This window comes from Trematomus bernacchii, unplaced genomic scaffold, assembly GCF_902827165.1.
Source record: "Trematomus bernacchii unplaced genomic scaffold, fTreBer1.1, whole genome shotgun sequence".
Classification (NCBI taxonomy): domain Eukaryota; kingdom Metazoa; phylum Chordata; class Actinopteri; order Perciformes; family Nototheniidae; genus Trematomus; species Trematomus bernacchii.
The window spans coordinates 668590-682301 of NW_022987784.1; the positions used below are offsets into that span (position 1 = coordinate 668590).

At 40.2% G+C, this 13712-nt stretch overlaps 1 protein-coding gene across 1 annotated transcript in view; it reads left to right on the forward strand.

Moving 5' to 3' along the window:
- fbln1 (fibulin 1) overlaps positions 1-942 on the forward strand; it is a 28009-nt gene extending 27067 nt beyond the window's left edge. The window contains exon 17 of the mRNA XM_034149452.1: positions 326-942. Coding sequence (XP_034005343.1) covers positions 326-465 — 140 coding nt within the window. The 3' untranslated portion in view covers positions 466-942. The remainder of the gene's footprint in view (positions 1-325) is intronic.
- Positions 943-13712: the final 12770 nt, after the last annotated feature.

The following is a 13712-nucleotide window of genomic DNA, read 5'->3' on the forward strand; positions in this document are numbered from 1 at the left end:
CCAATAAGGAATACAAAAAACCGGCAAATGTATATTGTTGTCAGTCAAACCAAAACCAAGACCAAAAGTCCATAAACGAGACAAATATAACAAATTATCTCAGATTACATTTAATTCATTTCATTGCCAACTGGAGCAATTTCAGGTCAAATGTCTTGCCCAAGGCCACTTTGACATGGGGATCGAACCAGAGAACCTCCAATTGATAGACCCCTTGAATCACATCCACCCAGCTCAACGTGACATGTCCCAGCCAGCAACAAAGTCTTGCCTCTATTGTCCCAAACTGTGGTCTGATATTGATGTTTCTCTTTGTCTTATTCAGGTGTTGTCCGCCAGGTGAAGGCCCTGATTGGTCCATTGACCACGGTACTGAAACTCTCCATGCGAAACCTGACAACTCAAGGCGACTCCGGTCAGAACATCATCAACGTTCATGTCTTCGTCTCCGAGTTCTGGTTCTGAGAAGTGGATGCCAAGTGTTACTATATGTATTAAGACATCTATTGTCAACACTTAAGGCATTGGTTTTGTTATGTCAATGCATAGATCAGTGTCAAGGTTTTAATGTTATGTTTGACTATATATTTGACAGTTTCTAAGATGAACGGCTACTTGCTGCTTCTGATGAGATCACTATACCTTGTTTGGAGGACAAGCTCACTCTAACGTACACTCCTGCGTCGCAACTAGCATAACAGAGCTAAAAATTGAACTTTATATTATTAAATATCTCTCAAGAAAAGAGAAATCAAGAAATGTTTGTTCAAATGGAAAGTGCATGCGTTTGGAAAGGTCATTAAAGGATACGATGATTACATTCAACACTATTCTTTTCATGACATTATAAGCCTTTTGTTTGTGTAGCATTCACATTTCCTTTCTTACTGTTAGCATTGAATGAGGTATTTTTTCTATGGAATAAACACTATTTTAGTTACAGTATTTGTCCATTTTATTCCCTACCATTACAATTTAAAGATGAGAGGTTCAATTTGTTACTGAATGTACACTTCAGGAAGTCAATTAAAAAAGTAGATTACTTCCAAAAGTAAAAAGGCATAAGAACATACATATGGAGAGAAGTTAAGGAGCTAGCTGCTGCAACTGTGATAAAAAAAACTGTTATAAGAAGTGGTCATTTTGTAGAGGTTATATTTTTCCAAATAAAGTTAAACAAAGGGTAAAATATCCAAATCAGGAGCATATGAAAATGTTTGGCCACTTCAGTTCATGTGCACTTCCTCACGCTACTCCCTTACAGAGACAGAGGTCCAGTTTTTCACAGTTTCTCCTCACACCACAATCCCAGTTCTCGTTATGCCCCATTATTTCTTTCTGGCCTGCTGATGGTCCATTGGCACGGTAAAAACAAGAAGCCTGCAGTTTGTTAAACGTGAATAAGTACTTACTTAATATTTTAAAGCACATCTGGCTGAAGGAGATCTGTCATTATAATGTTGTACATCTGGGTTTGGTCCCTCTCTCCTATGAGACGCAATGTTCTAATATTTCCGTCTTGAATGCTAATCGCTGTATATGTTAACAAGCTTAGAAATATATTCCCAACGTCTTAATGATGACAATTCACCATTAATGTTTTAAATATGCAAACCTTAAAACATGTAAGTATATAAAACGGGTTTGTATGACATTGGTAACATGCAGTGTTGAAATGTAAAGAAGTACATTTACTCAAGTTCTATTGTTATTTTAATGTTTTTCTTGAATCTTTAAGCTATTCTATTACTCCTCTACATTTTCGAAGCCAATATTTACTTACTTTGATTTTTTACTCTACTACATTTATCCGACAGGTATTTACAGATTTTGTATATTAGCCCATACAAAATATAAATAAACTAATAAATAAACATTGACATATAAGTGTAGGTTAAAATATCCAGAAGCAGTACAGTATATAAGGTAATTAAACCTCGCTCCACCTCTACTAGCCGTGAGAAACCCTTACATCAATAACCATAATCCATTAAAGGTGGGGTAGGTAAGTTTGAGAAACCGGCTCTAGATACACTTTTTGTTATTTTCCATGGAATGCTCTTAAACATCCCGATAGCAATGAATATCTTAAGTGCTTTGACAAAAAATCCATTAAAAAAATGTCATCTGTGGAAGCCGTAATACTGTAAAAAGTACGACCAATCATTTTAGCCGGCCCGGCTAAAATAACTGGATGGCCTACCTGCCTGTCAGCCTTCCATCTGTGCACAAACTTATCTCGTGCCCTCATTGGTCATGTGCGCATTCATGTGTGTTGGAGGAGGGGCTCTATAAGGAAGTGGCAGATTTTTTCCGGCTGTGTATTTTCAAATTCTAGCGATCTCGAGCCGGTTTCTCAAACTTACATACCCTACCTTTAAGATAATACATATTATTCATTAACAATTTTTTGGTAAAATCTGAGTACTTTTGCACCACTGGTAATATGTTCCACTTTTACTTGGTTAACGATGAACACATCGTAACTCGTGCAATACCCTGAATGAAGTCACAACCAGAGTTGGGTGTAACGCGTTACTGTAATAATATTACTTTTGTCGGTAACGGAGTAGTGTAACGCGTTACTTTTATAATTCAGTAATCACACTACAGTTACTAATATTGCCCTGACACGCGTTACTTCGTTACTTTTATAAAATCAGTCATAATCACACTGACAGACAAGAGGGGTTTCCGCCGCAGGTTTATATGTACGTAATCTGCGCGACTTGCGCATCCACATCTCCACGTGCAGTGCTGCATAAACATGGCTGAGTCAGCGATAACTTTCGAGGGGTGGAGGTATGCCCATTATTTTGAGTTTGTCCGAAGAATAGACAGGAATGTGACGGTGAGGTGCAAACTGTGTCCAGGCCAGAAGCTGTTATCCACTGCTGTAAACACCACGTCAAACCTCAACAAACACCTGCAAAGAACACATGCTAAGGTGAAGCTAATAGCTAAGGACCCCCGAACCCAGAGTGAGGATGTTGTGAGTGCGCCGCTGCCGACTCCGAAGCAGCAACAATTAGAATTTGGAGGACCGGTAACCAAAGCAGAGATGGACAGGCTTGTAGCATCCTTCATAGTAGAGAAAATGTTGCCCATTTGCACAGTGGAATCACTATCGCATCAAAATACAGATAGCAGGAGACAGAGGACAGCCATGGTCAGAGCTATCTGGATCAGTCTTATGCGACAATGGAAACTGAACTAAAGAGAACATTTGAAACTTTAGCAGTCTGCGTGATCTGCCTGTAGGGAGGGGCGGGCCGGCCCTGCGAGTAAAGTAACGAGTAAAGTAACGAGTAAAGTAACGAGTTACTTTATGTAGAGAGTAACGAAGTAGTGTAATATATTACTTTTTTTTAAAGTAATATGTAATATGTAATATATTACTTTTTTTTAGTAACGACCCCATCTCTGGTCACAACTCATTGACAGAAAACCTGATTATAATGATTCACACATTTCAATATTAGCAGCCAAACAGAGACCATTTTAGCAAGTTTACTTTCATTTATGGTGGTGTGTTGAATGTCAGTTTCCATGGTGACATTTAGAACATTCTGTTTACGTTGCAGCCAATCATATCTGTTTATTGACAGCCTGTCCTCAAAATGCCCTCAGTTGAGTTTCCGTAGGATCTACTCGAGATACTCCGTGCATGCGTGTACACAAGCTGACTGTGGGTTTTACTTGTGGTCTTTTTGTCCTGCTTGTAGCTTGGGGATGTAAGATCTTTATAGAAAATCCCCTTTGGTAGAGTAACAGATTGGGGGAGGGGGAAAGGTGGCAGCAGCAGTTAAAGACCATGGGCATGGATACTCGCAACCACATTCCTAATTACATTTATCAGTGAACCAGAACTGCCCCCTCCATCAAACATGCGGGGACATCAGACAGAGAGCATGCTGAACACATGTCAGTGACGGCCTAACTACGAGACTGCAATCATCACTGTGGCCGGCTCAGCCAAAGCCTCCCAACGCTTCAAAGACAATGGTGGAGGAGGCGCATACATCAGGATCTGAAGTCGTCTGCGTGATGGATTTTAAGGCTCTACTGAAGGGGGATATCCTCTTCAGAGGAAATAGAGGCCAGCAGGTCAGTCTTGTGGTTGACATGAAAAGAGGAACGAAATGCCGTGCATGTTTGTGTGTGTGTGTGTGTGTGTGTGTGTGTGTGTGTGTGTGTGTGTGTGTGTGTGTGTGTGTGTGTGTGTGTGTGTGTGTGTGTGTGGTGTGTTTGTCCTAAAAGCAAACTTTCAGCCAATGTTTTTAATATTGCAAATGTTTTCTAATTCTTATTATACATTTGTCTTACTCTATGGTAATGTAAGTCTGAGTTACTTACTGTAACTTATTTGGAGGTAACAAATTCTTGGTTGAGAAAAATGTGGGAAATTGATTTTCCATGGCATTTTTGCACATCCTTATATCTTTAAATTGCGATGCAAATCAGTGTCAGTATTTATATTAATTTTAAAGGAGAGAAAAATAGTATAATCTCCGGAAAGAGCTTTGCACACTAAGAAGAAAAAGGCCACTTCCATCTGTCCAAGTGAAAAGCGGAGAAAATCAGTACATATATACAATAAAAAAGCATGTCTATTTTATCAGTATTAGCATTTCAACCACAATTTGAGCAAAACAATGTAAGCACGTAAACAGCTGAACATGAGAAACAAAAAGCTGCATAGCCAGACTGCGTGGGAGGACATTATCCAGGAAAGGCCTTGCTGCTCTGAATCTGGCCAATAAGAGGCTGGGGCAGCGTTACCAAACCACGTACATGTGTGGGGACAAATGAGAAAATATCTTCTGCCAGATTCTCCGTCCCAAGCCAAGCTGCTTGCACTGGAAGCCGTATTAGTATGACTAAGCGGAGTGGGCTTGATGAGTCGACGTAATGGCAGTGGAGCAGACCTGTGTGTGTCTGCACTGTTTGTTTGTGTACTCTGCTGTGGCACAATGGTGGTCAGGCCTCTCAATACAAGCGGTCATGGCGGTGTCTGGCTCGGAGAAGACGGGGTATGGGGCTGATGGGAGTCTGGCCCAGGGGCTGGTGAGGCGGACTGATCCCAGACAGAGACCAGAGGACCTCAGGAGGCACGTGCTCGGCCCACTCCTGCACTCACCCACTCCCTCTTTTTCCTGGCGTCCTACCCCTGCTCCTACCGCAACACATGTTATAGGATATAAGTGAGTTCTTTTAATAAGTTTGGGGGTATTTATGTTTTTCCTCTATTTTACAAACCACTGTTCCCTTATTACCATAAACGCAAAAATGTTTCTTGTAAATGGGTACAACCAACTTGCTTTGGTTAGTCATCTTTGCGGTAAATGTCATGTTCAGGAAGATAATGGGTTGATTTACAGCTATCAAATGTAAAAAGGTAATATGTTTTGTCTCGATGCAGATTAAGTGCAATTGTGTCTCATCAGTCATGCATTTACTCTGAATAAACCTCAAACAAATGACTGCTAATATCTCCACTGATAAGGACTTTTTAACATATGTCACCTGTGTCAAAGAGTCTTCCCTTACAAAATAATTGCAGAGTGATGTTTCATGGAAGTCCAATAGATGGCAGACACATACAACACAATGGTGCACAGTCAGTGAGCTTTTACAATGTATTTCCCTGGACAACTGTCACCACCTTACATTACAATTGCAGAAACAGCCAACCAAAGCCCAGTGCTTTTTTCACTTTTCAGTAAAAATCCCTTCATGAATATAACCATCTATCCAGTAGGACAGATTTTCCAATAAAGTCTGAACTCACTAAAATTGATGGCCATCACTTTTAAATATATTCCACTGGGACCTAAATAGTACAACATTAACATCCTGTAAGATTCTGACTTAAGCCTGAAAAAGGATTCGATTGCACAAAAAACTGATGTGAACCTTACGGAAAGTGAACTTGGACCGAGAATAGGATCATAAATGATTGGCTCCACAATGCTATATTTCATGACAAGCTCTATGTAGTATTTTTGATATAAGACTCCTACTATTGCCTCCTGTAAATCAATGAAACCTTTTGAGGTTTAGGTTGATAGTCAGTCCCCCAATTACACTAGGGCTCAACCTTGACCCAAAGAGAAACACAAAGAACACAAGTGTGCCCCTCCATAACTTATAGATTTTAAACATAACCATTTACAACCACTACTGAACTGGACCTGTTGCCAGAGTACACAGTGGATCATTCACATTTGGGAATATAGTCCGAGGCTGTACTCATGAAAATTCAGCGTGCAGTCTCTCTGTTGTTACAAGCAGCTCAGAACACACTGTGACGTCCATGGTGCTAAAGTGGATGCACAAAACCAACCACATGTTGGTGTGATGGCAACCTAAAAATAGTCCCTGACCTTATACTGTAAAGTCATCTTTTCTGAAATGAAAAGGGTGTTTTTGATGTGGCATTTATTTTGTTCATATTTGGTCAAATTTTATTGCCTGTTGCGACATTTAAAACAAATGTGCAATACGCATAAAAAGCATATTGTTTATGGAGGAAAATACCCATATTCCATGAGGCACAAGCTGTGAGATTTTAATATCCAATAACAGGAAATAGCAGTTTTATTAAAAAAAGTAAGCGGTTTCTTAAATAAGAAAATTCCTACAAGAGCTTGTCTGAAATACTTATTATAAAAGTTTAAACCAAAGAGAAGTAATTGCATTTTATTACCATGATAAGGCTCATATTCCTTTTTCTCTATTGCCAAGTCATTTTCATTCAGATTGAAGGATTTTAAAGAGATTGTAGTCCCATGTAAAACCTACAAAAAGCGTTGTTTGCAGTTTAAAAAAACTGGTCCAGAGGTAAGATCTGGCCCATAAATTCTTAAGCTATACGCTCCGAAAATCACTGTGATTTCAGAATGGACTTTCTAAGAGGCTTCATTGACGGAAGTGGCCTCTAGCAGGGAAAATAATCTGGGAGTTTGCTGTGTCTGCAGAGGTGTTGTTTTGTCTTTGGCTGAGTAAACACACCCAACTTTCTCCCCTCTGTGGACACCTTGCACCGTCTCAGATGTCTTTGGGTCTCTGAGCAATGATCAGTCAGGGAACAAATCAGGAGAAAGTCGTTTTGTTCTGTAAATACAGGGAGTTGTCAGTGGATTTTGGCATTTTCTACAAGGGAAATCATTACATAATGTATGTTTTGATCTGACGTGTCAATTGTCGAGCATGTAATTGTGGGGAACTTCATTTGCACTTGCTCTTTGAGTTTGACACTTAATCATCACTTACAGTGGTCAGAATCACACCCAGTAATCCATCAGGCAATCACTCAACAGAGAGAGAGTGTAATGAACCAAGCTCTCACTGCTGAGTCCCTTTTACCCGAGAGATATGTTGGGTGAGACCTTACAAACACAAATGTGTAACGCAGATTTCTATAAGAGAAAATGTGACTGCAAAAAACACTCAGTTTAAACTATTCCTTGACTGACAAGAAAAAGTCTGAGAGGATAAATCAGCCGCTATGAGAAATAAATGTTTTTCTTTGATAGAAATACTATTTATCATTTTGCAACTGCGAAGTTTAATCTTTCAGAGCACATCTGTATGTCGTTCTTAAACCACTGTCTCAAACTTTAAGAAAAGTATTAATTATCCAATTGTTCAGAGGCATCATCATGGGGAAAAAGACTTCAGGCGTCAAAAGGAACACTTTCAATTTAGTGACAGTCACAATGGGTTTGCCTGTTTCCCCTTAACATCATTGTATCTCTGCCCGCTATGCTCCATTTGACTCCGTGCATGACTATTTGGTGATTTAGGTTTCCAGGAACCGCAATGAGACAAAGGTCATCTGCGATATTAATGAATCTTGCACGCTGGCATGGAGCTTTTCTGTGTGACTAAATGTAGCTTACAATTGCCAATAATAATTAATATGTCACTTTTTGTTTTTCAACTGGGTGTTTTCTTCCTTTGTAACTTCAGAGGGCTGGGGAAATCCATCAAACTGTTTCTTGCATTGGTACTTGGTGATACACACAAAGTAAGCTCGGTTAATGGTTACCCGCTACAGTATGGAACATGTAAAGCAGGCCTGTGATTGTTCGGCTCACAACAACACAGTCTGCACACCATACGTCTGTTGACATAGCAGTCACCCTTGTGAACACACACACATATCTACTTTACAAAACAGAACAAAATGCCTACTTAATGCACATATGGCCTACATTGTTGGTAGACCGCTGTGATGATGTCTTTTTCTGTTTCCTCTCATGTCTGGGTGAATTAAATAGATCAAGCCTTCTTGATTCCGACCTATTACTGTAAGGTTCAGAGAAACCAGACTGGATGTTAGACACCATATCCTGTGTGTGTATGATGATGTTGTACAAACTATGTATAACACAGCCTTGACTTGTTGTGTGGTAAGGACAAAGCAGATGCTACAGATAAAGTTAGGGTTAAAATACAGTTAAGCCAGAGGAGACTCTGGAAGCCATTGAGTCATTGATCTCAGGGTTCTCCAATCCACGCTGAGCCCCGAGTTATTCTCTATCCCCTCACCCTCCTTCCTTTTTACCCTTTGTTGTGGTCACTGGGACAATCGGTTACAGCCCAGCGGAATGGAAACCACTCAGTCAGTCCCCTGCTACAGCAAACTATTAAACAGAGGATCCAGTTACTATGATCAGTCTGGGAGGAAAGGCATCTTTAGGGGAGATTTAGTTCAAAATGCTTCGCTATAATCTCAGCCAGCAGAAAAAATGTCATACATGTTATTCCAATCAGGAGTTCGATTGGTTGAAACAACATTTCAACCCAGGAACTCCTCAAATTAGAGTAGTACTAATAAATACGCGTTTACATCAAGATCACTCTTCAATGGTTGTGTTTATTTCAGTGTAAATGTTGTGTTTTAACCAACTCTTCCCCTGCACGTCTTTGCATTTGGGATTTCATGTCAGGTTGGAAGTGGCTTCATTCCTAAAGTTTTGAAAGAAACGGCAGAACACAAACACAACAATGATGATGGAGTGGATAAACAACATTCCCCCCCGGAAACCCAATACAACTTGTTCCTGTGAAATGGTCTGTCTGTGTGTCTCGCTGAGGCAACAATAGTGATTTCTGTTTGAGTCTTGTGGTCTCAACCCCAGACCCTGTCAGTTGGAGCTGCAGAAATGGAGGGTCGTGGTCGCCGCGGATACTTTGTTTTCCACAGTCGCTTTTCACTGCCGTTCCCGCCCGAGAAGGGACCATCTGCCTTCTCAATTAAAAGGCATGTTTGTGCTCCACATTTGTTTGTGCTCACAGATGATTTTTTGTAATAAAACTCAGACTTTTTGGTATTTTTTGGATTCCTGGGTGATGACATTGCGCTTTGCTCTTTCGGGCTTGTGGCTGTCTCCCGTGGAAAATGTTGCTTGCAGAAACTACTAGCTGTTTTCTGGTGTGTCTGTGGGATGAAATGAAGAATAGAATGAGTCTTGCCGATGTTCCCACTGCCACAATTAAGAGCAGACCCGCTGTGTGCTGGGGAACGCACAAGATGAAGAAGCAGGCTTTGCCATCTCCTCTGAGACATGACGAGAAGTATTTCAGCCCAGAAAATGTCATCATGATATTCTGCTCCATTGTTCTGTCTATTCATCACCGTTAGTGAGTTAATCATCATCAGGAAGTAAAAATAATGTCTGTGTGAGTGACTGTTCATCAGAATGTGAATCGGACTAAAAACACACTTTGTTAGTTGTTAAAATAGTTTGTTATTGTAATTTTGTGGCAAAAAAGTGTCTTTATAGGGCAACAAGAGAAACAATACTTTAACAGGGACACCAAAGATGACAAAAGTACACACATCCTCAAGTAGAAGTACAGATACTCGTGTTTAAAAATACTCTGGTAAAAGTAGAAGTACTGACTAAACTCCTTTCCTCAAGTAAAAGTAAAGAAGTATGGGCCTCGAAATGTACTTAAGTAAAAAGTACCCATAACTACCATCTGTTTTAAAGAGTACCTGACCTCACTTTATATTAATAGAACAATAATGTCATTATTAGCTAATGAATGTTTCCATGCTGAACAACGGCAACATGACAACGTTTTCATTGGTCGATCTTCTTTAGAGAAGACCAGGAAATGATGGATACACGGATCGTGTTAAAATCAATAAGCACACAATGACTCTAAATAATAATGATCACGCCACCAAACACACATTAAAACTAAAGTAACAAGCCTGTTTTGAAAATGTAAGAAGTAGAAAGTACAGGTATTTGTGTTAAAAATGTAAGAAGTAAAAGTAAAAGGTCATCAGAAAAATAAGTAGTGGAGTAAAGTACTGTACTGATATCAGATAAATGTACTTAAGTATACAGTAACAAAGTATTTGTACTCCACTACTTCCCACCTCTGAGGGACACTGACACATGTGCAAGCCAATGATAAAAATACTCTACATTATATTCTTAAAACATAGATGTCCTTTTGTATATTCTTCAAAAAATAATTTCCCACATTCGAGGAAATGTTATAACGCTTTTACGCACATTGTGGATTTGGCATTGGCTTTCTTTTGGACAACACTGGACTGTCGTGGGAGCTCCACGGACCACACACAGCCCTTTACCCAGAGCACGTTCTGGCTAGTGCCCACTTGCCTAGACACCAAGTGTGGGAAGAGGGTGGTACTAACTGTGACCACCAGTCACCCTCCAGATCACTTCTGCCCAACAGATGGACCTGCCAGGAAGCCATCCGTTTGGTAGGAGGAAAGGCTGAGAATACGTTTGAAACTTATGAGAGCAGACTTACCATTTAAATGTATTGCTTATATTAGGTCAACGACTAAAGAGAGCTTGTTTGAAGAGAGCGATCAGCTGTAAAATATATTGTAATCTCATCAGACTGTCAAGGTTCCCATATTGAATGACCACTTGAACAAGTTAAGATTGATTTAAGGGAGCTTTTCATTTGAAAAAGAGCCTGTTGCCATCAGTCAATGGTTTCTACAATTTATGGATGCCTGCTGTGTTTTCAAATGGACTGTGTGTGTGGTATATGGTAATTGAAGAGAAGAACGAGAAGGCCCATTTTGAACGCATTGTGGATTCTGAGAAGACATGGCGTTTGGTTGGCCTTTGCTAAGCTGCCATGGAGGCCTCTGTAGCTTAATCTCAAGGATGTGCAATTGGGTTGCATGGTGAGGAGCAATAGTAGTTCAAGCAAGGGTCTGTCACCAAACCTCCCACTAACACAACTCAGTGAGCAGCAGCATGGATAGATTTCTCGTTTGTGCTTGGTTGCAGTGGTAAGGGGTCTTACACTGTAATGATTTTAACATGTAATTCCAGAGCTGTGGCTTTTTCCTGGAAGACAGTCACTGGTGGAAGACCTCCCTCAACACTTCAATGCTTCGAGTCTCCTCTCCTCAATTATGAATGAAGCATGGCACCATTTGGCTCAGAGGATTAAAACCATAATGTGATTTGTTGTACATTTTTCCAACAATTTTGCACACCCAACCCTCGAAAACAAGATAGAAAGAAAAACATCTAGTCTATCTCTGGTGATTTTCTTGATTGTCGTCTTTCAGCAGTCACTGACTGAAATGTATAAACACGCCAAATACTTGGCAATTGACACCTCCTTAAAAGTGCAAACCGAAATACGTCAAGACTGTGTTTAGTCCTACCACTGTCTTCTCAAAGCCTGATGAAATCCTTTTTAGATGGTCGAATACACCACTGTTTTGTCTTTAGGAAAAACATAGAATTCAAGGTAACTTATGTCCATTTGGACACACATTATGCAAGCTGTTCTCATTATCATGTACTGTTGCATTATAATATGTGTATAAACCAGGTAATCAATTTATATGAATCCCACGTAATCCTGAAGCCAGAATAGGTGACGTAGAATTAACACCAGCTCACTGATCGCTAGCGTTGCTGGATTCTCAAAGAACATTTTACGAAAAAGTACTTTCGTAAAATATCACACGAACCGCTGAATGTGGTGATTTCATAGCATCTAGACAGGAACGACGATAACGACGAAGGTTGCCTTTTTCAAAGATGTTAATGTAAACATTGTGTTAAGGATTGCTTGCTGTGTTGTTATTGTACAATATATTAACAAATATATATAACTATTGTATCAGAAAAATGGTCTACTTAGTTCTCCTTCTGACATGTAACCGTGTCATTCTTAAATTAGCTTTGTCAAACACCTTTAAGCCAAGAAACATGTCTCACTGTTGGTTCTGAAATTGCCATATGGGGCATCAACTTTCATCCTTGCGTGTAGTAACTCCTTCCCTTGGAGGATCTACAGTTACATAAACACAGAGTGTCTTATGGGGTTTTATAATTGTGTTATTCATACTGCATGATACAATCAACCATAAGCTAGGCTGGGTGCAGTGCCATGAATGGTAAGAAGAATATGTGAGCAGTAAACATGAGAAGGTCTGCTCCATTGACAGGAATTCTACTTTCTGCTGCTGCTGTGAAACATGGCATACCTAATTGTACAGTGGTCACCCACGAGGTCTAGATAGGGTTCAAGACCACACAGTACGATACAGACCCACTGTAGGAAACTCTAAGAGACACAGGAAGAAGATGTGAGCTTTTTTACTGATTGTTTGACTTTAAGGTGATCCATCTGCGTCTTTAAATACACCTTTCTCCATTTATATCTTTGCTACACATCCGTTTTATGTATACCAACAATGGGACGTCATGCCACACACTTTGGAGTATTCCGTGTGACCAAAGTGTTTTTTTTCCTCGAAACACCTGCAATAATCAAACAAGGACACACTATTGTGAAATGAAGAATGACAAAACAAGATTTGAATCAAGATTTGAATCAAGATTTGAATCAAGATTTGGATAACCCAGTCTACTCTTACTAAAAGTCAAGCACATTCATATCTTGGAAAAGTGATGAAGAGGTGAGAAGATTTATGGGGTGATAAGTAGTGTGCTTACTGTCAAGGCAATGGTCCCTATGGTCCGCCTACAAATCTCCCAACAAAGAAGAAAAACAAGTGGTATCTTCAGGAGTATGTGGATTTCACTCCATCAACGGCCAGCCCAAGTTTAAATCACCCCCCTCCTGATAATGACACATTCAAATTAGCTGTGGTTTAGGGTTTTCTCCAAATACACAGCTCGATTCACACAAATTCTTCTCCCCACCTCACCTCTCTATGGTCTGGCCTAAGAAAACCACATGCCGGGGTCACTGCGCTCTCCTCAAGCCAAACCAGACCCATAATTTTGCTTTTGTTTCAAATGTAGCCTCAAAGCCTGAAATATAAAGACCCAGGCCAGCATGGGAAGGTCAGTATTTAGCAGGAAAGAATGAGATAGAGGGAAAGAACAGGAAAGACTGAAAGAAAGTAAGAATGACAGAGGAGGTAGAGAGAGAGAGAGAGGGGCTTAAGAGGGCTGGTGAGAGTGGAGTGGTGTCCAATCTGTAGAGGAAGTTTTTATTATACAGCGTGTGTGTGTGTGTGTGTGTGTGTGTGTGTGTGTGTGTGTGTGTGTGTGTGTGTGTGTGTGTGTGTGTGTGTGTGTGTGTGTGTGTGTGTGTGTGTGTGTGTGCGTGTGTGTGTGTGTGTGTGTGTGTGTGTGTGTGTATGTGTGTGTGTGTGTGTGTGTGTGTGTGTGTGTGTGTGTGTGTGTGTGTGTGTGTGTGTGTGTGTGTGT